Source organism: Gopherus evgoodei, chromosome 6 (assembly GCF_007399415.2).
Source record: "Gopherus evgoodei ecotype Sinaloan lineage chromosome 6, rGopEvg1_v1.p, whole genome shotgun sequence".
NCBI classification, from domain to species: Eukaryota; Metazoa; Chordata; order Testudines; family Testudinidae; genus Gopherus; species Gopherus evgoodei.
The window spans coordinates 42,651,856-42,679,601 of record NC_044327.1 but is presented as its reverse complement, the minus strand read 5'-3'; the positions used below and the strand labels follow the sequence as shown (position 1 = coordinate 42,679,601).

Here is a 27,746-nt window from a genome sequence, read left to right as displayed (position 1 = left end):
GAAATGGACTAGAATCACACAAATGCTGACTGAGGGCATGTGAAATTAAAGTGGCCCTGGCAAAAGCACTCTGTGCAAAGCACTACTGCAGGTACATTCCTTAAAGAAATTACCAGTTAGAACAGTGATGGTGGAAAAGGTGGGTGCTGCAAAGGAAAATTAGGAATCATATTGCACATGGATATATTTGGGTCAACCTCAGAAAGGGCTGGACTACATTAGAATTTACCAGATACAGAAATGATCATAATCAGGTGAGTTTAATGTTGAGGGGTTTCTTTGTGCTTAATATCTGTATTTTAATATGTAGTGTGATAAACAGATACAAAATTTGAAACTTCCTGAAACAACAAAAAGGCTGGATTACTGCATAACTGCAGGAGACTCATTCTGTGTCCTCAAGAGTACAGAAAATTGAAGCAGAATTAGGTCAGTCAGGTTTTTCATACAGATTGAACAGTAAATCAAGAGGAGTTACTGTTCTGGCAAGAACACGTTCCATTAACAGCAACAGATATTTGTTCAGGTCCAGAGGAGAAGTTTATGATTCCTACAGGATAGTTATTTGTTCAGAATATAACACTGGGAGATTTTGTTCTTTCAAGTAACTATAAGACACTACAAAAATCCAAATTCTGTACAACTCTAGCTCTAACTGGACTTAGTGATTGCGAGGGAATTTCAATGCTGTTACAGCTGAAAAACAACTTGAAAAGTCTAGTGGCTTCCCTACCTCCTGCCTTTACAAGGGAGGATTAGATTGACTATTGCACATCCACACAGACTAGCAGCTGATAGATGCATAAAGAGACTTAGGGCTCATCTACACTTATAACGCTGCAACACTGCTGCTGCAGCACTGTAGCACTTCAGTGAAAATGCTGCCTATGTTGATGGGTAGATAATCCACCTCCCCAAGAGCTGATAGTTAGGTCAATGGCAGAAATCGCCCATTGACCTAGAGCTGTCTAATCCAGGGTTTAGATCAGTTTAACTGCATTGCCAAGGAGTGTGGATTTTTCAAACCTCGGAATGGCATAATTATATTGACCTAATTTCCTAGTGTAGACCGGATCTACAGTTCTGAGATGTTCACAGATGCCTGGTGCTTATCCTCATACTGATGAATCCAGATCATAGCTATGATTTTTCTCAATCTTCCAGTCCCAAAATAGCTGGAATGTTTCTGCTGATGCATCAGGTATGAAACAGTTAAAGTACTCACTCTCTTTGGAGTCAATATGACTTCCGTTATGTGTGCAATGACACCTCCCCAAGCTAGTGTTTTGACTTACTCAGAAAGGCATCTGAACAGTGTTTGCAGCCATAAGGGCTAAGGGCTTGATCCAATGGTCACTGAAGTCAATGGAAAAACTCCTACTGAGTTTGCTGCTGCTGGATCAGGCCCCAGATGCTTAACTTTTAGTTTAAACTGCAAGTTTAAAACTATAGGGACAACAGAGAACTGATACCACAGAGTATTGATATGCATCAGCTTAGACAGACCCCTGGACGCATCTTCAATTTACTGAAAGGTAAATACTAATCTGCTAAATCTTTGAGTATTTTGGACTACTGCCCTGCTTTCTGACAAGTGAGACTCAGAAATGGGGCCAGCCAGGGCACTTAGGTGGAAACACAATTTTTCAAAAAATGGTTTGAACAGTTATCAGTGGATGCCACCCAATGCACCTTCTCTGGAAGGGATATAGTAACCCATGTCCCAAGTAGGACATAAGAATACCATATTGGATCAGACACGTGGTCCATCTAGTCCAGTACTCTATTTCCAAAAGTAACCAGTATTAGATGCTTCAGAAAGAGTTTATTTATCTCTTGTATATTTAAAAACAAAACAAAACAATCCTATTTAATGTAACTGTGAATGTTTTCATTTCCACACCATCTTCTTTTTCTTGCATCCCACTAAGTTCTTGGCCTTACTGATATTTTGTGGCAATGAATTCCACAGGCTGGGGATTTCTTGGTGGCTTTTTGATTCTGTTTGTTTTTTGGGGGGGTGTTTAATTAAAAAAAATACATAATTTATTTCCTTTTATTAGTTTTAAACCTGTTCTCTTTTAGCTGCATTGACTGTCCCTTGTTCTTGCATTACGTGACAGGGTGAACAAAAAACACTGGCTTACCTTCACTATATATCACTAATTATTTTGTGTAACTGCAACTGGTTGGCAGGGTTTCTCTGACTTTCCCAGTGACCAGGTTGTTGGAACTGTAGTGAGACACTGATTGACTCAGACCAATTCTTTCTGCCAGGCCTGGCTTGTTAGCTGCACCCTACATATAAAGGAGGTGGGAGTGGCTCTTTGGACATTTGCTGATAACTTTCTTTAATGCTCTCTGGGCCTGATCCTATTTTTATATATTCTGTATATTTAGGCTGAACAGACTGAACTTATTCCAGGTAAGGTGTGCTGTTATATAAATTAATGGTTTTATACAATTTTCTTCATTTTCTATCCATTCTTTAAATATTCTAATGCCATCTGCTTAACGTGGTGAAGTTTAATAAACTGTCACTGAGCTGTTCACAATGATACCCAGGTCCTTTCCCAATCTCTAGGAGTAGTGAAGGGGTGGGGGGAAGAGAGAGAGAGTGGCAGTTTGCTGGTAATTATTTTTCCATGTACAGCAATATTAACTTTTTAAAGAATTTTATGACCACCAGTTTTCACCTAAAGCAAATGCATCAGACTTTTCTGGATCATGCTCATCCTCTAATCCTTCAAACTAATAAAAATATGTTGGACTATTCATCTTTTCAGGGGAAAATGCTAAAGGCTATTAAGTCATTCATTCATAAGAGGGTCAAGAAGAAAAAAGTCTTTTTCAAGTGCTTGGAGTACTTACTAACCCTATTTAAAGGATACATTTAATTAATCTCTGCAGTTCAGCATTTTATCTTCATCTCTACAGAACATAGATATTGCATTACAAACTGAAGATAGAGATCTCCTTACAAAGTAGGTGATACTTACCTCTCCCTCACCAATTGGGGGTAATGGCAGAAATTGTGCCAGAGCACTGCAGGCTGTATGAAATGGATGCCAGGCAGCAAGCAAGAAAGCTTTATAAAAGGGAGACCCTTTTCAAATAATAACATGAATCAATTTGACATAGTTTGCAGTGATCATAAATTAAAGATGCTGGAAAGTGCCATTTTTTAAATTAATGCTGGTGGGGAGGAGAGCCATTCCACCTAGTGGAATAATGTTAAATTACACTATACATTATTAGTTTTAGACATTCATTAAGATTAAACCAGCACTTTATTTCCAAGAAAGTATTAAAATGGAGTTTTATAAAAGCATGTCAAGAATTTACAACTTTGGCCATATTTCAAGTAGCACAGCAAATTTAACAGCTGAACACATAGCAGTAATTTAAACTTTTTATAGCAATGGGTATTTTAAATATCCAAGTTTCTTTTCATCTACCATCAGTCACATAGGGATTAACAACAATTATACCGCTAATTTCATCTCACAGCAACATATGCTGCAAGAGCTGGTAGACACCACCAAGTGAATTCAGTGGCAACATAAACTCCAAATTTTCTTGCTTTTTTGTTGATTTAAGCCAAAGCTTTTTAATGTCAAAATGTGGTCCTCTATTAAAAGTAGAAAGTCTCCCCTTGACATGTCATCGGTTTCAAGGCTTCTTCAGTCTCAATATGCTAATGAATCTATTACTGCTCCTCCATCTGTAGTGGTCCATTTAACAAATGGCTAACGGAGAAGAATGTCATGCTGCACCTTTACGTGCATTCTTTGAGGAATTGTCAAATCAACTGTGTAGCTTCCTACCTGAAAGGAAGTCCAAGACACAGGAATTCCAGTCACTGAGCAGATTAGATGCATTTCTTCAATGCAACAGCAAATATTAAAGAAATGTTCCATGTTTACAACATCCATAAAAAGATGACATTAACTTTTAGTTGCACAGTTACGCACTCACAGCAAGAAAGATGTGCGCAGCTGTACATATCCTATCCTGTGCAACTTTGGAGGTCTAAAAAAGCACTCCATCAACTTCTTTTACAGGGTGCACACGTGCTGAGGTTTACTGCCCACACATACTTTCAGGTCACTTTTCAGTAGGCAGTTACATCAGCCATGCATGCATGTGCAGTATGACATTCCTTAATGTTACACTTCACAATTTAAGCAAGGAGAGCCTGTACCTGAGGCTACTGCACGTACACAGTAGGCGATTTTCAAAGCTTATAACTTGGTTACACCACAGGCACATATCCTGTAGGGATATATTACTGACCAGGATGGTGATAGTGACTGTGAAATGATCAGGGAGTTGCGAGGCTATTAAAATAAACTCATTAATAATGGAGGATTTCAACTACCGCATATTGACTGGGTACAGGTCACCTCAGGAGAGGATGCAGAGACGAAGTTGCTTGATACCTTAAATAACTGCTTCTTGGAGCAGCTAGTCCTGGAATCCACAAGAGGAGAGGCAATTCTTGATTTAGTCCTATGTGCAGCACAGGATCTGGGCCAAGAGGTGAATATAGCTGGACTGCTTGGTAATAGTGACCATAAAATAATTAAATTTAACATCTCTGTGAAGGGGAAAAACACCACAGCAAGCCAACACTGTAGCATTTAATTTCAGAAAGGGAGACTACACAAAAATGAGGAAATTAGTTAAACAGAAATTAAAAGGTACAGTGCCAAAAGTAAAATCTCTGCAAGTTGCATGAAAACTTTTTGAAGACACCATAATAGAGGATCAACTTAAATGTATACTCTGAATTAAAAAAACATAGTAAGAGAACCAAAGAAGTGCCACTGTGGCCAAACAACAAAGTAAAAAAGCAGCAAGAGACAAAAAGGCATGCTTTAAAAAGTAAAAGTTAAATCCGAAGAGGGAAAATAGAAAGGAGCATAAACTCTGGCAAATGAAATGTCAAAATATAATTAGGAAGGCCAAAAAAGAATTTGAAGAACAGCTAGCCAAAGACTCAAAGTAATAACAATTTTATTTTTTTTAAGTACATCAGAAGCAGGAAACCTGCCAAACAACCAGTGGGGCCTCTGGATGATCAAGATGCTAAAGAGCACTCAAGGATGATAAGGCCACTGTTGAGAAACTAAATGAATTATTTGTATCGGTCTTCACAGCTGAGGATGTGAGGGAGATTCTCAAAAGTGAGCCATTCGTTTTAGGTGACATATCTGAGGAACTGTCCCAGACTGAGGTGTCATGAGAGGTGGTTTTGGAACAAACTGTTATACTAAACAGTATTAAGCCACCAGGACCAAATGGGATTCAACCAAGAGTTCTGAAGGAATCGAATGTGAAATTGCGGAACTAGTAACTGTAGTTTGTAACCTATCATTTAAATCAGCTTCTGTACCAAATGAGTGGAGGATAGCTACTGTGACACCAATTTTTAAGAAGGGCTCCAGCGATGATACTGGCACTTACAGGCTGGTACGCCTGATTGCAGAACCAGGCAAACTGGTGAAATTATCGTAAAGAACAAAACTGTCAGACACAAAGATGAATATAATTTGATATGGAAGAGTCAACCTGGTTTTTGTAAAGGGAAATCATGCCTCACCAATCTACTAGAATTCTTTGAGGGGTTCAACAAGCATGTGGAGGGGATCCAGTGCATGCGGTGGTCTTAAATTTTCAGAAAGCCTTTGACAAGGTCCCTCACCAAAGGCTCTTAAGCAAAGCAATTTGTCATGGGATAAGAAGGAAGGTACCCTCATGGATTGGTAAATGGTTAAAAGATAGGAAACAAAGGGTAGCAATAAATGGTCAGTTCTCAGAATGGAGAGAGGTAAACAGTGGGGTCCCCAAGGGGTCTGTACTGGGACGAATGCTATTCAATATATTCATAAATGATCATTTGCAGATGATACAAAACTACTCAAGATAGTTAAGTCCCAAGCATACAGCGAAGAGTTACAAAAGGATCTCACAAAACTGGGTGACTGGGCACCAAAATGGCAGATGACATTTGATGTTTTTAAATGCAAAGTAATGCACATTGGAAAACACAATCCATATTATACATATAAAATAATGGGGTCTAAATTAGCTGTTACCACTCAAGAAAGAGATCTTGGGACTCATTGTGGATAGTTCTCTGAAAACGGCAGTGGCATTTTAAAAAAAGCTAACAGAATGTTGGGAATCATTAAGAAAGGGATAGATAATAAGACAGAAAATATCATATTGCCTCTATATAAATCCATAGCATGCCGACATCTTGAATACTGGGTGCAGATGTGGTCGCCGCATCTCAAAAAGGATATATTGGAATTGGAAAAGGTTCAGAAAAGGGTAACAAAAATGATTAGAGGTATGGAGCATCTGCCATATGAGGAGAGATTAATAAGACCGGGACTTTTCAGTTTGGAAACGGTTATGTAAAGCCTCCGTTCAAATGTAATTGTAAAATCTGTAACTTGTGTCATTAAGTTCTGCAAACTTTTTGCAGACTTTGTAACTTCAGTGATCGTTAGCATAGCCTTTGAAGTTTTGTAACCTTTGCAAGCTCTGCAACCTTTTCAAGTTACCACTTGTATGAACTTCCAAGCTTTGTAATATCCCATCATAAAAACAAAGAGAGTGTGAACAAGAGAGTGTGGGGAGAAGATAAGGGAATGTATGTGGGACTGGGTGAAAAGGAATTGCAAGGAGAAGAGAGCCTGGGAGACAGGAGACAGGTGTGCCTGATGAAGGTAATCCTGGGGTGCTGTAAAGAAAAGAGGCATGAAAGGGAATGCTTCTCGGTGACGGACACAGAAGAAAAACTCAGTGTATGTGACAGGAGCGCCCAGTTCCAAAATAAAAGGAAGCAGCCACGCACACAAGTGGCTGCTCCTTGACTTGCTCAGCAACCTGGATTCGTGACCGCAGGCAGACACACCAGATCTACCACGCTTTGGCTTTTCGGCCTCCATGCTGTTTCCAGTAACTCTCCGCCTGTGTAAGTGTGTGGGTGCATGAGGGTATGAATGCAGTGAATATGTGCATGTATGAATAAGCTCCATCTCTTCTCTATCTGACCTAACAGCGGCATTGTAATAAAACTAATACTAGTGTGACCCTGGGTTGGTTCTTAGGGGAACAGAGGTAACAGAAACAAGATGATTAAGGGGGATATGATAGAAGTCTATAAAAACATGATTGGTGTGGAGAAAGGAAATAAGGAAGGGGTATTTACTCCTTCTAATAACAAGAAATTAAAAGGCTGTAGGTTTAAAACAAATAAAAGGAAGTATTTCCTCACAGTCAACTTGTAGAACGCCTTATCAGAGGCTGCTGTGAAGGCCAAGACTATAACAGGATTCAAAAAAAGAATTAGGTAGGTCCTACAATGGCTATTAGCCAGAACAGGCAAGGATGGTGCCTCTAGCTTCTATTTTCCAGAAGCTGGGAATGGGCAACAGGGAATGGATCACTTGATGATTACCTGTTCTGTTCATTCCCTCTGGGGTACCTGGCATTGGCCACTGTCGGAAGACAGGATACTGGGCTAGATGAACCTTTGGCCTGACCCATTATGGTCGTTCTTATGTTATGTTCCACTGAAATATTCAGATACTTTTCTACAATGAGAGCTAGGTGCCAAATTTTAAGTTTTAGTACCTGATGTCTTCTTCCTTTCTCTTATTACAAAAAAAAAAAAAAAAAAAAATGGATGAACTGGCTTTTACTCAAACGTTTAACAAAACATTTAAACTTCAGGCACAGACCAAACTCAATACCTGACCATTTCAGAGACATATCAGCAACTACAATGGGTTCTGAGAAGGGGAATGCTTACACTACCTTAACTATACCTGTCACGTCCTGCTCCCATTGTGCAAAAAAGCATATACACTTTATCTAACAATATCAAATTTACCAACAAATTTACTACAACAAAACAAAATTCCCAGCAGCATTCAAGAAAAAAAAATACACAACTCAGCCAGCCTGCCGCCTACAAAAAAAATAATTCTTTCCAACCCCATCTCATTCAGGGCAGCACACCCTCAGCCTTCTCCAAAAATCTACAAAATATGTCTTTGCAGATTACCCAAAAGATACAAAGTGAGGGTATTTCAAACCAAGCAGCCTTAGAAGGAAGATGAAGCAGGTGTTCAAGGTTCCCAACACATTCTTCTGTCTCTTGCACAAGGACTAGTCGCAGTCATATTCCTTGCATTCCAAGCTTAAAAACTGGGGAGCTAGAACTACCAGCCACCCCAAAGGCAGAGAATGGGGTCAGGCCCCCTCTTCCGAACTTGTACTAGCCAACATTGTTGACTAGCTGTGAAGAATGCATGCCACACTTTTCACATCTTCTCATTCACACTGGGGAGTTCCCAAGGCACAATACCTCTCTGAGGTGTTGCTGGGGTTGTGTGACTATGCAGCACCTTCAAGACAGGCCAGAGTCTTAAAGGCATGGTTTGAATCCAAAGAACGCTATACACTAGCCTCTAGGTGAACACAGTCTGTTAATGCACTGCTAAGAGATCCACATTCAAATCCTGGATTAATTCAGGAATAAGAAGAGCCATGTGATCTCCTGTAGGTCCCCATTTGTATACATCCCTAAGTCATACAATCTGGCACAAATAGCAATCTCTGCTCCTGGAAGAAACAGGGTTCGAAGAGAAGAAGCAGTTACAGATGAAGGCTGAGGGGCACCATCACTGATACATGAAAGTGTGTGTGGCACTGGCCTATAGGATTCCTGGCTCATGTCATAGTTATATCCCCTTCCATAAGAACAAAAGTTAAATTGTACTAAGCTTTGTATATCATATATGTTTTCTGAAAATGCTGTTACACTTCAATAACCCTACACAATGAAACAGGAAAGGCCGTTCCTAGTTAAGGTAAAAGTGATGCTAGTCACTAGGGACTCAATCCAGCAAAGTACTTCATTGCACACTTAATTTAAGCAAAAGCTTGACTGTTTTGCTGGATCAGGACCTGAAAAAACAGTTTCAAAAACAGTACAGAGTATACCGCTAGGCTTGTTCTTAATCATTAGTAAGATACTTTTTGTTTAGCATCATTACAAGTGTCATATTACCCGAAGTACTACAGATACTAAGTAGATCTTTGAGAAGCATCATAACTCTTAGTTGACAGGGCAGTTCTGTTTTACAAGTTTATATACAGCATTCTGAAGTACCTCTAAACAACCTTCAAGGCAGATAAGATGCAATAATGCAGAATCATGCCAGATATATTGCCCTCTGCAGGGTATTCCTAGGGAAGACCTTCCCTATCTCTGCTCTGTTTTCTAGTTTTGCTTAGGGTACTGTAATCACACTAGCCTTGCCCACCAAAACTGGGCTATTTCATCATTGTGTCTCTCAGAAAACAAAGCCTGGAATAAAGCAAATCCTGGAACTGCATCACAAAAGAGGAGTTATGACACTCTAGATAAAACGAAGTTATCTACACTGTAATGGTCTCTTCTAAGCAGAACATTAGAGTCCAAATCATTTTATTGTGGACACCTCACCCACTCACTAGCCCTCTTTCCTAGCACATTGCTGCTAAACATTTCATATTCCATAAAGATTCATCTCAATCATCGTCCCTTAGATATCTGTAAAGCTTGAGCACATTCCTAAAACAAACGTCATTAGATCCTGCTTTCCATTTTTATTTCCTTAGGCCTTTACCTTTTCAGTAATTGGAACAAAGGCACTCCCATTCCAGATCGGACAAATGGAACATCTAGTCTGTAGCTTGTCACTGACAGTGACCAGTATGAGAGGTGTAAAAAAAAAGGTGCCTATAAATGGGCAACTGTAGTACCAACACCTTCCCAAAGGGGAAGTTTATACTCAACCCTAGGCAGGCCCTGAAGACACCTGCCTATCATGCTGACCAATATTGCCATATTGTTTCCTTGTACTCCCTGTATGTTGCTCTGTCTGCACCTGTTGTCTCTTGTCTTAGATTGTAAGCTCTCGGGGCAGGGGACAACTTTTTATTATGTATTTGTACAGAACCTAGCACAACTGGGTCCTGGTCCATGACTGGGGTTCGTAGGTGCTACAGTAACACAAACAATTAAATACTAATAATTAAGTATGAAGGTTGATATGCTATAACAGACACTCCTGGATCCTCAGTACTTTTTAGTCAAGACATTTTTATTTAAGAGCCTAAATATGAACATAAGGACCTCATTTTTGGTATTTTTTTAAATCTTCGTTTTGGCTTGCTTGCTTGTGCTCTTTACTCCCTGGTGGATCAGCCAACCCACATTCCATTCGACAAACTTCCTGTTTTTTATTGGTTTTTTGTTTTTTGACTTCCATCCTGGCCCTCCTGATTTCCATTTTACATTTCATCTGTTGAACCAGGGGTTCTCAAATGGGGGGGTCGTGATCCCTCAGGGGGTCGCAAAGTTATTACATGTAGGGTTGCGAGCTGTCAGCCTCCAACCCAGACTCCAGCATTTACAATAGTGTTAAATATTTTTTAAAAGTGTTTTTAATTTATAAGGGGGGGTCACACTCAGAGGCTTACTGTGTGAAAGGGGTCATCAATACAAAACTTTGAGAATCCCTGTGTTAAACCTTGTTCCTTTCTATTGGAATCACTTGGGCTGAATGCCCACTTATTAGAAGATATACTTGAGTCCTTGGCACTTAAGGATCCACCTCTCCCTCTCCCACCCCTGGATTCCAGCTGTCTTTTTTTCCTTTGTTTATAATTCTGAATACTTTTTGTGACTGATAACTTTTGCTAAAATAATCTCCATGTTGAGTCTAAGAATTTTAGTTTCATAACCTGAGTCCTTTCAGTCCTGATCCAGCAAAGCACTTTAGCACATGTTTAACTTTAAAGTAAACTTTGGAATCACCCTTTAGTTTGATGGGTCTATATTAGTTTTTACTATAGCCTCTCTCAAACGAATTATTTTAATTATGACCCTTATGAGCTACAATTGCAAGAGAGACCAGCTAGTGTCCACAAACACAACACTGAAGCATGTGTAGTTTAACTCTCATGTATCCCTCTTTACCTGTATTCACGCTCCTGGAGTATTTCAACAGGATCCAATCCTTGTGGCTTCTGGATGGGGCTGATACGGTTCTGTTTTTGCTGCAGCTGGACAATAGGTGAAGGCTGTCCAGGTGTTGGCTGTGGTACAGAAGGACCAGGCATGGCTGCAGAAGGCTGAGCTGCAGGAGGGGCAGGTGAAGGCCTTCCACTAGGAGGTGGAACAGCAAGCTTTTGTGGTGTACTGGCAACATTCATATCTGGGCCTTGACCTGTAAAACAAGTAACATGGCCATGTGAAAAACAGAGCAGCTTTATTTTGAACATAAAAATCTGCAGCTAGGCACCAAAGATAAACTTTCAGAGTTAACAAAAATAAACACTGAGATAGGTTTCACTTCCCACAGAGGAAGAATATACTGTAGTGGACATTACAGAAAGTAATCCAAAAACAGCAATTGCAACTGACAATTTATTAAGGCTATATTTTCATTTCGTCTTTGGGGTTTTTTTAAGTGTAGAGTTTGTATCAGCAAGAGATTTCTAGCACTGGGTAGATCTAGGCAGAGGATCAAACTCTGCTCTCTTATGTGGGCACTATCTCCATGTCAATTATGAAAATACACCCAGCAGAATTTGGCTAGCACCAAAAGCAAGCTTCTTTCCACAGCTCTGCCAGAAAAAATGTCAGCAGTATTCACTTTATTAAAACATCCACTTTTATGTACTTTACAATAATTTAATATACACCTCTACCCCGATATAACGCGGTCCTCAGGAGACAAAAAAATCTCACCGCATTACAGGTGTGACCGCGTTATATCAAACTTGCTTTGCCCTCCCCCCAGTTCCTTGTTCCCTGACCGCCCCCTCCAGAGACCCCCCCATCCCTAATCACCCCCAGGATCCCACCCTCTATCCCTTGACTGCTCTGACCCCTATCCACCCCTCCCTGCCCCCTGACAGGCACTCACCAGCAGCGGCGTGAAGCGGAGCAGCCCGGCCCCAGTCCACTCCACCCTGCCAGCTTCCAGCCACGGCACTCCGCCTTCCGCTGTAGGTGAGCGCAGGGAGGTTGGGGAAAGAACGCCCCCATACTCACTTGTGGTGGGAAGTGGAGTGCTGCAGCTGGGAGCTGGCAGAGTGGAGCGGGCTGGGGCCGGGCTGCTCTGCTTCCGCCGCTGCTGGTGAGTGCGGGGGGGATCCCTTCCCCCAAGCCCCCTCCCCCAAGCGACACGGCTGGGGTCGGGGCAAGGGAAGCAGAGTGGGCTGCTCCCAGCCTCCTGCTAATCCCCTGGGCCACTCTGAGACTGCAGGGCCCCCAAAAGTGCCCTCCCACAGCTCCTGCCCCCCAGATTCTTCCCCGACCGCCCCTGAGACCCTCTGTCCCTTATCAAACCCCTCAACCTCGGCCTGGCTGACACCCTTAACACGCTGCTCAGAGCAGAGTGTCAGAGCTTTACCGTGTTGTATGCGAACCCGTGTTCTATTGGGTCGTGTTATATTGGGGTAGAGGTGTACTTGTAAAATTACATTTAAAAAAAAACCACACACTACCCCAGATTAAGATAGTAATATAAGTAAATAAATATTTCAAGTATTGGGTGCTTGATTTTTCTTCTAAACTGTAGCACTCTCCTCATTTCAAAAGTTTAATGCATCACTTAACATGAAAGTAGCATCCAATAGAGACAGATAGGAAAGTGCTGCAGTTTATGGCCCTCTGTGCATGGACGAGTAGTTACTGATTTGACGGAGATGTGGGAGAGAGACATTGAAAACAACAGATATCTGCAACAATAAAGCTGTATTTTTTGAAGGTGTGCGGGGGGTTGGCATGTAATAATTCAATTGATGAAACACAATCTCAGAATCTGTCCTCAATCCCAGGATCAGTTTACTTCAGATCCAGGACCCGAAACCCATCTGGAGAAGATGGCTCATCTTCGGAGCTCAGTTTGTTGGAGCACTCAAAGGAACATAATGCTGCAACTGACCAGACAGCAGTATTTTGTCTCTTTTTTAAAGAGAGCGATAAGTGTCATCTGACGACATTTCTTTTTAGGATAGTGAACCATCATTTAGTCCCCATTTCCTCCAAGATGTAATTCCCTTTAAGTACTGACACAGAATAAGGAGCTTTTTAATAGGAGAAATCTGTACCATACCAGTGTCTGCATTAAAAAAAAAAAAATTTAATCTTTGAACAAAAATGTTCCAGACAGAGGAACATTTACTATTAAACTGATATTCTTCATTCGCCCACCACCTTGCTTCTTTTGCTCCATTTTCAAGTAGGTGGGGACAAAAAAAACCCCAACGATAGTTTTTAAATGTATTCCCAGATCATCAGATTATAAAGCAGGTTATTTAGCAGAACAATGTAACATTGTTCTCTAATCCTTGAAGACTAACTTGTACTTTAAAATTTAGTACATTTTTTTAAAAAGCCGAATTTTACCCATTGCGTGAAAACGTTTGTTTACAGTAGCCAGAAAAATGGTCTGAACAGCTTTCTGCAATTAAGCATGCTCAGACTGTAACTACCTGTTTATTAGGTTTTATGCTTGTCCCTCAAACAGCTAATATATTTCATTCTGATTGTAGAGAGAAGCTTCATGTTCAGGTCGCCTAACAGCAACAATAATTTCATCCGCCCAAGTCATTCACAGTCTGATCATTTGTAGCACACTCCTTGATATTTGTGTGTGAGGCAAAGTAAAGGTTACACTATTTCTTCTTTATGCCTTTTTATCTCCCCACTTCCTTTCCTGTCCCTACTCCCAAAGCCCTGCCAACACAATTTAACCTTAACTGTGTAGTACAAAATTATTGTTGTACTCTCTTCTACCTTCTGCCCAAGATTTAGGGGTCATGGCAGCTGCATGTCCTGGCACTCCTGAAGCAGATCCTGGCCCAGTTGGGGGACCGGGAATTGAATGCACCCCAATACCTGCAACTCGACAGAGAAAAGAAACGTATTAAAATACACGGCATTTCTATGCATTCAGAAATCACGCCACTTTCTGCCAAACAAGTCTATATATGCAAATACAGTTTGGGGCATTAAATACAGATTTAAGTGGATTCTGCTGTGTGAAATATAAATGTAATGAAGTGCATTTAAATCAAATCTACTAAAAAAAAGACTAGAAGACAAAGCCATGTGCACTGAAATAAAGTGACCAGCAGTGTTATTAAAACTGTTATTAACAAGAAAAAGAGAATCATTTTAACCCCCAACTTTTAACTACAGAAAAGTGATTTGGGATCAATTTTACGTGACCAGCACATAAGGCAAACACAAACATATTTCATCCACAGATAGTTCATAGAAATCTTTAACTTTAAAAAATTTGCATATTTTGAAATCTGTTCTTGCTGCTTATTCCCTGCTTAAAATCATAATCCTCTGTTTGGTAGATACTATGACGCCACCAACAGAGGATAACTTCTTAATGTGGGTAATAAACAGCAGGAGGAGATTAACTGTTAAAAACAAAGATTAAGTTTTCATAGCCCCTAGTAACAGAAAGACACACAAAAGTAATAGATAAATGATACCTAAAACTGTCTCTAAATAATTTTGGTATTTTCTTTTTCATAAGGCATCATCAAGTCGTAAGGGCTTCTAAACCCAAAAAGTGATGTACAGCTAAAAATACATACAGGTCACTTCCTTAAGGATACAGCTATTATGAAAAAAATGCACATAAACTTGGATGGATAAACTTTTTTTTCCAGGGGATGAGGATGGGAAGGGTGGTGATAATGGACCATCACCACACAGTGTTTCTGTATGTGAATTACACACAAAAGGATCCACACCCCTAAGCTTGAGGAGTTTTAAGCAAAGACCTGTTCAGAAAATGCAAAGGGTTTTTCTGCAGTAAGTGTGTTTAAAAGTTCACAGTTTAAGAAACAAAAAGCATGCTTCTGTCTAAAAAGTGTTTACCTACTATGTTGCTTGTAACATCTAAGATCACTATGACAGAAAAAAAGAAAAAAAATTTATATTTTTCAGTTTACTTAGGTCATTTCTCAGTATTCTTAATATAGTCAGTTTCAATGTTTCCCTTACAGAGTCAATTTCTCCTGTTTTTTTGTTGTCAGTAAGGGTAGAATATAAGCACTTAAAAGAGAATAGTAAAAATGTGATTATTTTTTAACACCACAAAAAAGGTAGAGGGTACCCAGGGCAGCTGAAGTATATAAAAATACTTTTGTCTCCGCTTTTTTTTTTTAATGAACTAGATTTTAAGTTTACAGTGTATTTTTAATGCAGTGGTTTTATGCCACTCTTAGTCCAACTTATATAAAGCTGAAGCTCGTTGTTCATACTGAGGCCACAATCTGGCCCTCACATGCATGCACGCACCACCACCGATCCTGATAGTTTTGCATTGGTATAACTGATGGCAGAATATGACCCACGCTTCATAGCCCACATGTACTTACCAGGTAGTCTGCTGTAGTTAGCAGGAGCCTGTTGTTGTTGAATCCCAGGCAACGTCCTCTTCCCTTGAACAGCAAGTTGCAGGTTTTCAGGTAAAGGCTGGCCTCTAGCTAACATTTTGTAAGCTAGAATCTGAGCCCGGAGCTGGTGCAGCTGGACAGGGCTAAAAGGTGAAGGACCCCTGTTGGGCTGGCTCATGACCTGTGGATCTCCTGGTATCATGGGTCCTGGTTGACTTGGTGGCATGTGGGGTGGAGTTGGGCCCCCTCCAGATATTGGGCTGGACACATGTTCTGGTGCTCCCAAAGGAGATGGGTGAGGAGACATATAACCTGGAATAGTTAGGAGGATCACAAATTTACTTTCCCAATTAACTAAGTCTTATGAGCCACAGAACTTCTATTACCTTTATGAATACCCAAATCATACACATTTTCTTATTAGGTATTGTAGTGATAATATTTTTTGTGAAGATAGAAATGGAGATCTGGAGTTCCTTGGGACAACTACCAGAAGGCTACCAGAATTTAATCTTGCACCAGATATCATGGTTCTTTTAAAATAATAACCCCTCATGTTTTTTGGCTAAGCCATCTAAAACCAAACTGTCCATCTTAAACACAGTGCCTCCAAACAGGATGGGAACTCTGACCACCATGATGGGGCACTGGCTCACGGAAGAGGTGGGGGAAATTTTCATCTGGAAGATTTTTGAAGCTTGCCTACTATACAGTTTATGCAGATTGCACAATGTTTATTTATTTTGATGTATACATATCTCCCCTGAAAAGAAGCACTTGTCCATTACTCTAGGCATTCCTTGACAATATCTTCAAAATAAAGCTATAAAAACAGACAGTTTGTAAGTCACCCTTCAGTAATTAAGTACAATTGTGCCACCTTATGCTAATTAATAGCTAAAGTTTGGAATCATAGAATATCAGGGTTGGAAGGTACCTCAGAAGATCATCTAGGCCAATGCCCTACTCAAAGCAGGACTAATCCCCAGACAGATTTTTGTCCCAGATCCCTAAATGGCCCCCTCAAGGATTGAACTCACAACCTTTGGTTTAGCAGGCCAACACTCAAACCACTGAGCTATCCCTCCCCAATATTAACTAAATACTCAATATTGTTCACTATCTGGACATGGGAGAAATTGTAAGAGCCATTTCTGAACAAAAACTTTTTTTTGAAAAAGCCAATTGAGGTGTTGGTGCTCTGTGAAAGATCTGGCAGAAAAAGCACTGGGTTAGGGAAAAGGGGTAGAACTTGTGTATTCTAATCCCACCTCTGACTTTATCAGTGTGAATTTCGATTGCACTGTCCAAATATTATTTGTTTACATCTCAGATCATCTTTGCTTAGTGGAAAAGTACCACTAAACCCCAGCCTTCCCATACGTAAAACAATGAGTGGCAGAGTTTGCTTGATTTCATGGGAGTGAGGCACTTACCCTGCTTATGCACTTTTGAAAATCCCACTGGGCTCCTATCTGCATCTTTAGGCACCTAAATACCTTTCAAAATCTGGCCCACGATGACCAGAAACAATTTGCTGATTCTCTAACTACCATTAATACTTGGTGTTATAGGGTGCATTGCATATGGGCTGGAATGCCTGGGGCTAAGCCAGCCCAGATTACAAAATGCCACCTGAGAGGAATCAGGTGATTCCAATATAAAATAATATAAAAGACAGCAGAAAGCTACCGGGGAGAGGGGTAGAGAAACTGTTAGAAGCAAGCAGTCTGGCAGTGAGTTGGGGAAGCTCAGGATAGGAGGCTAGTGGAAGAAGCAGCTCTGAGGGGCAAGGCTGCACTTGCAGAGCCCTAGCCAGGTAAAACCTGTGACTGGAATTAAAGAAGGGAAAATGAGCAGTGTGTTTGTTTTGAACTCCTGAGTTCTATTTTTGACAAACTCTCTTGCCACCCTGAGGAGAACTGGTGAAGAGTGAATCAAAGGATTTGAGCTTAGAAGGTCACTGGAAACAGTTCTTAAAGGGACCTGGATGAAAGGGAAGTAAAGATGGGATGACCCCAGGATGGGGTGCTCAGGAGGCACTAAGTAGTCAAACTGCTAGACTTCCTTCCTTTAATAAATTGGTTATCTATAAATGCAAACGAGGTTTTGCTATACTCATTTTTTCCCTTACATATTAGCACATTTAAAGAACACAAGACATTTAAAATGCTGGTATTGTATATTTTAATTGAATTCCAAATTTCTATCCAAATGCAGCTTGACATAAACCCTGAGGAAAAAAATATTCTAGTAAATAAAAAGCTTCCTTCACCATTTAAAAAGGTAAAAACTAAGACTCTGAATAAATGCTTATTAAACTTTGTTTAAATAACTGCATATGGCTGTAGAGTATCCTGCTGCTTATCAAAAAGAAGTAACAAATATAATGTTAAGGCTATAGTTGGTTGCAAATCAAGCTCTTTTAATGGTTATACCAACCAATGAGAATGAACCATTCTTTAGGAATCTCACTAAAGTACAAATGTGCAAAACAAGATTTAAAAAAATCAATGATTTCCTGCTTGCCGATCTAAATTGTCAATTTAAAATCAATGCACCCTACCTGTATCCAAATAACAATAATGTAGTAATACAAAGAAATGTAATAGTCCAGAGAGACAGACTTTGAGGAAAGTCTGGATGAACTGAATACACAGCTTATCTAGATTACAAGTAAAAGAAAGATACAACAGATATCTGCAGATATGTGAAAGGTGCCAATACCGAAGGAAGGAAAGAATTCAGTATGGGCTGAGGCTGTTTCTACATTGAGTTCTTTCTTAAAGTTTCCCATTGTCATTCTAATATCTGTGCAACTCCACTAGTTGTAGCAATGGTGGGCACATTAGTGTACATTGGCCTAGGCATTGTTACCACTGTGTCACCAACATAACATGGTGAGGGAAATGCTTCTGAGCCATGATGGGAGGGCTAGCGTCAATGGCCATCTCTGATGGAACTGCATCAGTGCTACAGCAATGGCAGACTTTTACCAAAAAAAAAGCTCACTGTAGACAAGGCTTGGGAAAAAGAGGGTGTTGATCTAGGAGTAATATGATTAACTTCAAATAAAGGGTTAACTTAGAATGAGTAACACTTCACCCACCACTGAAATGCAGCCACCATGGGGTAGAAAACGGGTGTTTCACAATGCACAGCAATACTACCTAACAGCTTAGAACATGTGATGAAGAACTAAAGTTACAAAGAGAATTTTTGGTCAGCAACATATAAAAGTTTTCCCAACTGGAATGTGGTCAGGATACTGGTTCTAACACTGACTCTTATGAAACTGCTGAAGGACAGGGGTAGAAGTGCGTGAGTCATTCAAAACTACGACTGAAAAAATATACTGTAGAGGATAATCTTACACTGGGAGGCAGATGGATAATGTGACCTAATCGCTCTTTTCCTATCTCTATGTCAGAGATAAAAGGGTCACAAAAGAAAAATGTAGCTAATTTAAGAACATTAGGGCTGGCGAATATCAGTATTCTCTGAAGTGCAGGTAACTTGGTGAATTGTGTAAATTGTTCTAAATCTACCCAAATTTAGGTTAACAAAAAGACCAGCACATTCTATGTAGTGACTAAAAATGTAGATAAGTCCCAGCACCTTAAAAACCCTTTGGTGTTTGTGACCTAGGCGATCCTCTGCTGGCAGCAAACAGGGGCTAAACAGTTACAAATCTATTCCCAGGAACTTGCTTAGGCATGCCCAGACGGGCATGTTTCCCCTGCGATCACCATCTTCATGGCATTTCACTGAAGGGGGCCATATGTGGTCTCAGCCAAAAGCTAAGAACTCGCTGGTTGTCGTGGCTATTGTGGTATGTACAGAAAATATTTGAAGAGTTATGTAATGTAAAATAGTTAGAAACCTGCTGGAGGTGGGCATCAAAGCTAACTCAATCAAGAGAGGGAACACCTGACCTCTTCCAACCCCTCCAGCCAAGCGTTCATAGTCTAGACAATGTATAAGCTTGGACCTTTATAAAGCACAAAAGATACCAAGACCAAGATCTTAAATTGTGGAAAAGTCAAGGCGAACTGAAGTTAACAAAACACCTTCGTTATGAAGGACACATGGTGGTGTCCTTTAAGAAGATGATACTCTGCCAGCATGAGTGTCATGAAAAGTGGATCTCTGCTCTCTTGAGTGTACAAGCACTGTATGGAGTGACTATCGGTTGAGAAATACCTTATTAGACAGGAAAGGAACTTGTTAATAAGTATAGGCTCTACACTGTATTTTGTATTTATCTGCAATCATATATTTCCAATCCTTATACTTCTATTTTCATCTTAAGATCTGTCAAATAAACTTCTCTTTGGGTTTACGATAAACATGACTAAGTGCTATATGCTAAGGAGAGTGTTGAACTGAGGTGAAGCTAGTGAACTGGGGGGCACTCCTTCCATGGAGGCAGCAAATCTGTGTGCTGAGTGGGTGTCCAGAAAATGAGGGGCTGGGCACTCCAGCATAATGAAGTGGGATGTACAAACAAGTGAAAGGGAAATGTGCCCCAGGGCAAAAGCAGAACTCTAAGGGAAAACTACCTCCGTAAAACTTAGCCACAGTTTCTCTCTCCTTTGATCCAAGGACTCACTTAGGGAGCCTAAGGGCTGGGGTATGCAAACTGCTAGCCTGCACAGGGAAAGAGAGGGGCTTGCAGAGTCTGGAGTGGGGTCCTTATATTGCCAGCAGCTGACATCTTTGGACAAGTTCCTTCCAGTATGCAGAGACAAGGCTCCCTTGCATTATAAGCAGACAGTAGTGATTCACCTTGTATACCTTGGGTAATGTCAAAAGTGTCACAGTGCTTATGTTTGCACTTGAGTTATTTAATCAGCTGTGAGCAGGGCACTTGAGAAATATTCTCTACTACTGGCCTAGCTTTCACTGACACCAGGATAATTTTGTATATTGTGTTCAAAATCCAAGGCATGCATAGTTTGTGTGTTTCAGCGCATTCTTAAGCCTTTTGATTTCTCTCCTATCAAAAAACCACAACTATTTGAGTCCTCTGGTTGTCTTCAGGTTTCCCCAACTCCTGAGGGAGAAGGGATGGAGAAGAGGTAGGATTGGGATGACTTAATTTTGATTCTTCACATAGCTCTGCTTAGCAGTTTAACAATCTGCAGCAAAATCCAGGGCATCTAATGCTAATATGAATACTGTCTGCTTACATTAACATACTGTGCTGAATGTTGTTGCTAATGCAGTCTAAATTCAGTTAAATGTTGCTGTTTATATAATTTCATTTAATATGAAGCAAGAGAAATTTATTTTCCCTGTTATATTAATAAGTTAAATAGAACAAAAACAAAGCTACTGAGATTAAACAGAAGCATCATGTAATCACAGTAAATTCAAACCTTCAAGAGCAAATCAGTCATTTGAGATACTAAGGCCTGGTCTACACTAGTCTGTTATTTCGGAATTAGCCGAATAATTAGAAAAAAAAATGATTCCGTCCATATGACCAAACTGGCTTTTTCGATTTAAAGGGCTCTTTAAATCGATTTCTGTACTCCACCTTGGCAAGTGGAGTAGCGCTTAAGTTGAGATCACAATCCCAAGTTAAACGTATTGTGGACGCAATTCAACGTTAATGGCCTCCGGGAGCTATCCCAGAATGCTCCCTTGTGACCACTCTGGACAACGCTTTCAACTCCGATGCACTAGCCAGGTAGGCAGGAAAAGCCCCGAGAACTTTTCAATTTCATTTCCTGTTTGGTCACCATCAGCACAGGTGACCGTCAGCACAGTCCACTATCACAGACGACCATGCAGAGTCCACCATTACAAGAGATCACACAGTCCTGGATTCGCAGACAAGCTCCAGCATGGTCCGAACGGGAGGTACAGGCTCTCATTGTCATGCACCTTTCCCAGAACACCCACTTTGTCAGACACATGGGGACATGCACCTTTCCCAGCCATCCCACGTTGATGTTGGTGAAACGTTCCTTGTGATCCAGCAGTGCTTGCAGCACCATGGAAAAGTAACCCTTGCGATTTATGTTTTGGCCGCCCCGGTGTGCCAGGGCCAAGATAGGGATATGCATCCCGTCTATTGCCCCGTTGCAGTTTGGGAACCCCAGCGCATTAAAGCCATTCACTATGACCTGCACATTTCCCAGAGTCACTACCTTTGGTAGCAGCAGCTCAGTGATTGCTTTGGCTACTTGCAGCACTGCAGCCCCCACAGTAGATTTGCCCACTCAAAACTGATTCCTGGCTGACCTGTAGTGTTGCAAGCTTCCACAGTGCTATGGCCACTCGCTTCTCAACTGTGAGGGCTGCTCTCGTTTTGGTGTCTTTGCGTTTCAGGGCAGGGGACAGCAAGTCACAAAGTTCCATGAAAGTGGCCCTACGCATACGAAAGTTTTGCAGCCACTGGGAATCATCCCAGACCTGCAACACTATGCGGTCCCACCAGTCTTTGCTTGTTTCCCAGGCTGATTTGGCATTCCACGACATGAACCAGGCCCAATGCCACCATGATCTCCCAATTGCCACATGCCGTGCTTCTAGGAATGTCTGTGTCCATCTCCTCATCAATATAATAATTGCGTTGTCATCGCTTCCTCGCCCGGATTTGCAGGTACTGCACATAGTGCTGGATAATGTGTGAGGTATTTACAATGGTCAAAACTGCAGTGGAGATCCGAGTGGACTCCATGCTTGCCATGCTATGGAGCCTGCACAGGTAATCCTGGAAAAAGGGCACAAAATGAGCTGTTCGGTTCAAGATGGCCGATAAAAGGCAGTAAATAGTTGTCTTCTGTAGCTTTCATGGAGTCAGGAAGCTCATTAGATCTGCAAGAGCGGGAGAGCAGAGTTTGCGGCGGAAACGTGAGCAGAGTTTGCGGTGGAAGCTGTGCGGCTCTGTTCATGACGGCTGAAAAACAGCAGGGAATTGTTGCCTTCTGTAGCTTCCACGGGAGCTCAGGACAGACAACATGGAAAAAGCAGCGGAAGCTGCGCGGCTGTTCATGGTAGCCGAAAAAAGATGGGAAATGGTTAGATGAAAGAGTTAGACAGAAAGACGAGAGGACATGCGAGGTGGATTCATAGTACCAGGAGACAGGTGGTGCACCGTGCTGCAACGTCTGCTGGTAGTATGGCATCTGCCGTAGCTTTCACAGGAGGAGCTAGTGACAGCACACACTCAGAAACACCTGCGAGAATGTTTTTGCCCCGTCATGCACTGGGAGCTTAACCCACAATTCCAATGGGCGGCAGAAACTGTAGGAACTATGGGATACCTACCACAGTGCATCACTCCAACATTTGATGCTAGCCTCGGTACTGTGGACGCACTCCACTGAATTCACATGCTTTAGTGGGGACATACAACACCAAATGTATAAAATTGCTTTTGGAAATTCGAATAAAATAAATTCGAATTAATTTCGTACTGTAGACGTACCCTTAGGAAACAAACTTAACTTCTGATAGCAAGAGAGGAAGGGGGAACTGTAGGGGAAAGAGAAACCAATTCAAGAGTCTTCTTCCCATCAAATTAATGTCAGATTTTTATAAAATCATCCTGTTGCAGTATGACTGCATTAAAAATGTGACAGTCTGTCTCAGCTAGTGAGAGATTCTTTCTGCATGACTAGCATTCCACTAAATCTAAGGAAAAACAGAAGCTAAATATGAAGCTGCATAACTTATTTTTGTAATTATCTTTAGTTTAAAAACCCCCAGAAGAGCAAATGCCTTTGAGACAGTGGATAGACATTTATCAGCAGGATGACAAAGTAAATGCAGATTTAGCTTTTGAGAATGGTTTTGATTTGCTCATCAAAAATATGCAAAAAAGGCAGTTTTCCTTGTTTCCTATTCCAAGAAATGTTCCTCTCATGATACTGTACCGAGCTGCCTTGAAAATAATCTTACTGGCCAATAAATACTCCGGACTTTCTTTCAAGACCTTGCGTGCAATTACATGCTTGCATTAGGTATATAATTGCCACAACTGCATATGCAAGCAACCTGTTATGTTTCTAAGGGTACATCTACGCTACCCACCAGATTGGCAGGTAGCGATCATCTATCAGGGATTGATTTATCACATGTAGTGCAGACACGATAAATCGATCCCTGATCGCTCTCCCCTCGACTGCTGAACTCCAGCAGTGCGAGAGGCGGATGCAAAGTCGACGGGGGAGCTGCAGCCATCGATCCAGCACCGCGAGGACGCAAAGTACGTAATTTTAACTCGATCTAAGATTCATCGACTTCGGCTACGCTATTCTCGTAGATGAAGTTGCGTATCTTAGATCAATTCCCCCCTCTCACCCCTCTGTGGAGACCAGGCCTAACTGTCCTCCTGCATCTGTATATACCTAATTTACTTACACAATTCTACCAATTGCATACTATAATTCAGTGCAGAATTATATATCCATTTTTGAAATTCTGACCCTCTCTGCATCTCCCATTGTCATATTTTCTGAAACTTTTCAACTAACAAAATACATTTTTTTAAAAATAAATCCCCTGTATTACTTGACATTTGGACGTTTAAACTAGTCTAGTTTGAAATAAATGGTCTGTTTGATATTTGATTTTAAACTCCTTGGGGTAAGGACCACATCTTACGTGTTTGTGACTGTTGACACTCAACAAATACAGTAATTGTCGGAGAGGAGAAACACTGGATAAAATCTATTTATTTTTCATTTTCAAAAACTAAAACATATGGTATATGCCTATGCCTTACACTCCCAGTTTATAGTTATAGATTTTAAGGCCAGAAGGGACCACTATGATCATTTTAGTTGGACCACATGCATAGCACGAACCAAAAACCTCATCTTATAATTTCTGCAACCCCATGACTTCTGTTTGTGCCACTGAATATTTTTCAGTGACATCCAAGTCTTAATTTAAAGAGTAATTAATAGAGAATCCATCACATCCCTCAACAAGATCTTTCAATGGCTAATTACCCTCACTGTTAAAAAAAATTGTGCCTTATTCATAGTAAGGCTTGGAAGAATTAGATTTATCAGTAAATGTCAGTAAACTTCATCTTCACTATTCACACAAACTGACATTTCCACTGATGATAGAAATTTACAGATAAGCAAAGAAATGCTGCTTAAGATCTTAGTTTTGATGATGAAGTGGGTGTTCACCGACAAAAGCTTATGCTTCAATACTTCTGTTAGTTTATAAGGTGCCACAGGACTCTGTCACTTTTTACAGATCCAGACTAACACGGCTACCCCTCTGATAATTGATATGTCAATTATTTTTAAAAAATTATAATTCTGCCAATCCTATTTACAGTATGAATTTGTTTACTTTTAGCTTTCAACCACTGAATCTCATTATGCCTTTTTCCAGTAAATTAAAGAGCCATCAACTAGAAGAAATCTCTTCCCCAGGTAAGTACTTGTAAACTATGATCAAGTCACCTCTTAGCCTTCTCATACATAATGTAGTTTAAGGTTTTTTTCCAAGTATAAAGGCATGTTTTTCAGCCTTCAGTTGATTCTTGCAGTTCTTTTCTGAACCCCTTCCAATTTCTCAACATCTTTTTTGAAGTGCTGACTTCAGAACTGAACAGTGTTGGTCACACCAATGTTGTATACAAAGGTATACCTCCTCCTTTATATTCCCTGCTTATATATCCAAGGATTGTTTCTGCCCCATACTTAGCTACAGCAGAGCTCAATTTCAACTGGGTGCTCACCATATTCCAGGATACAGCTCCCCGCCCCAACCCCTAACTCCCCCCATCTCATATCCCCCTACATTGACCTGCTTTGTTCCTTGATTCAGATAGCCACGTGCAAGGTCACATGTTGTTCAAATAAGCTCACCTTACCAAGAAATTCAGATCAGCCTGTATCAGTAACCTCTTCCCATCACTATTTATCACTCCACTATTTTCAAATTGTACTAGCAATAATATTTTCTTCCAGATCATTGATGAAGATAGTGAATAGCATTAGGCTGAGAACAGATCACTGGGAGTCCCCACTAGAAATAACCCATTAGAGGACAACTACCCATAAGAACAGTCATACTGGGTCTGATCAATGCTCAATCTAGCACAGTATCCTGTCTTCCGACAGTAGCCAATGCAAGGTGCTTCAGAGGGAATGAACAGAACAGGCAATCATTGTGTGATCCATCCCCGTCATCCACTCCCAGCTTCTCACAATCAGAGGCTAGAGACACCCAGAGCATGAGGATGCATTTACAATTAATTTTTATGAGCTAGAAATTAGTTTTTATTTTTATTTTGTGTAGATTTTTTTAAATCAATGTCGTGGAACTAAGTCAAACTTTTGATCTCATAAAAACATCAAGTTTGCTTGACAACACCTATTTTCCATAAAATCATGTCGACTGTCATTAAGTATGCTATAAACCTTTACTTCTTTACTGACTATACCACATATCAGCCTTTCCATGGTTTTGCCTCGGATCAGTGTCAGGATAACCTGCCTATAGTTACCTGGGTTCATTTTGTTTGCCCTTTTCTAAATATCAGCATGACATTAGCTTTTTTCCAGTCCTTGAACTTCCCCTGCCTTCCAAGATTTGTTAGAAGTCAACATTAATGGTTCAGATAGCTTCTCTACCAATTTTTAATGCTCCTGGGTGCAAGTTATCCAGTCAAGCAGTTTTATGCACACCTCAAATGCCCACTAACTTCAATGGGCATTTTGAGTAAAACAATACATCAGGTCAGAATGTATGGAGTAGGTGGCCTGCAGTATTTCAGGGACCAAAGCTAGAAAATGATGAAGGAAAGTGGACACACTTGCTTCAGAACTCTTAAAATGTCCTCAGAGGAAAGTACAATGAATATGGACAATCTTCAGATCACTTTAACTGCAGTATTAGGACCAAGTGTAGAAATGTAAGACTGGAAGGGACCTCAAGAAGTCATCAAGTCCAGCCCGCTGGGCTGAGGCAGGACTAAGTAAATCTTGACCACCCTTGATAGGTCCATCCTGTTCTTAAAAACGTCCAATGATGGGGATTCCACAACGAACACTTCCACATGTTTTAACAGTTCCTGTTGACTTCAGTGGTACTTGTGCTTAAAAAAATGTCTACATCGTATTCAGGACTGGGTCTCTATTTGGGAGGATACCAAACTAATTCTAATTTAACCAGCTACTTACAACACAACTTCTGGATAAAATGCTATTAGCTAATACATATATTCTTACTGCCTACTGAAGTTCAAAGCCTGCAGCCAAATGGTCAATGAAAAAAAAGAGATCATTCCCCCGCTACTTGTCAGCTTCCAAAAAGCTTACTGTGTCATCCATCTGGAATCCTTCCCCCACATGTATACGCAGCACTTTCTACCACCACAATATTCTTTTTGTGGAGTTGAAGAGAGAGGACAATCAAGCAAAGAAAGTTAAAGAAGTTCACAGTAACAGATTTAAAGAGGATTTCTGAAATAAAGATGGAGTGAACCTCTTAAACGGACAAGACTAGAAGTTCAGCATTCTGTTTCCCCTGTGACACACACAAAAAACAGCAGAAGATTCAGTCTGACTTAGCTACTAGTAATGCGATCATCTGTTGTAGAGCAAGCACGGTCCTGACCTCAGGCTCTAACAAGTGGATGAAAGAGGAAAATGACTTTCAACTATTTAGATGCAAAATATTTGTAGTTTAACAATGTTATGTTTAGATCAGGGCCGGCGCTTCCATTTAGGCGACCTAGGCAGTCGCCTAGGGCGCCAGGATTTGGGAGGGCAGAAGACTGCTCCGGTGGACCTCCTGCAGGCGTGCCTGTGGAGGGTCTGCTGGTCCTGCGGCTCCGATGGAGCATCCGCAGACGTGCCTGCGGCAGGTCCACCGGAGCCGTGGGACCAGCGGACCGTCCGCAGGGAAGCTGGTGGCAGGTCCACCAGAGCCGCGGGACCAGCGGACCGTCCGCAGGAACGCCTGTGGGAGGTCCACTGAAGCCGCGGGACCGGCGAGCCAGCCCTGCACCTAGGGCGCCAAAAACCCTGGCGCTGCTCCTGGTTTAGATCTAGCAGCTTTGATTTTAGAAGCAACTTTTCTATTCATTTTAAGGGGCAAGCTTCTTTAAGGGGCAAGTCAACAATGTGACAGCATGCATCCTTGGGGGGAAATTTTTCTCTCAGATACGCATTCTTGGGTTCCACTGAGATCAGTGGAAACTGCATCTGAAGCAAAATCTGGCCTGTAGAAGCCCCCTTCTATTTTGTTTTATGGTAGTT

The 27,746-nt window shown here is 41.0% G+C and overlaps 1 protein-coding gene across 3 annotated transcripts in view; it reads right to left on the bottom strand.

Annotated features, from left to right (window-relative positions):
• Positions 1-27,746, bottom strand: part of SMARCA2 (SWI/SNF related, matrix associated, actin dependent regulator of chromatin, subfamily a, member 2) — a 187,577-nt gene that overhangs the window by 137,047 nt on the left and 22,784 nt on the right. For 2 of the 3 annotated variants that reach the window (XM_030566024.1, XM_030566025.1), the window contains exons 4-6: positions 15,484-15,813; positions 13,877-13,984; positions 11,048-11,297 (exon numbers count right to left, since the gene is read on the bottom strand). In XM_030566024.1, coding sequence (XP_030421884.1) covers positions 11,048-11,297; positions 13,877-13,984; positions 15,484-15,813 — 688 coding nt within the window. The remainder of the gene's footprint in view (positions 1-11,047; positions 11,298-13,876; positions 13,985-15,483; positions 15,814-27,746) is intronic. The other variant, XM_030566026.1, reaches the window with a different exon arrangement.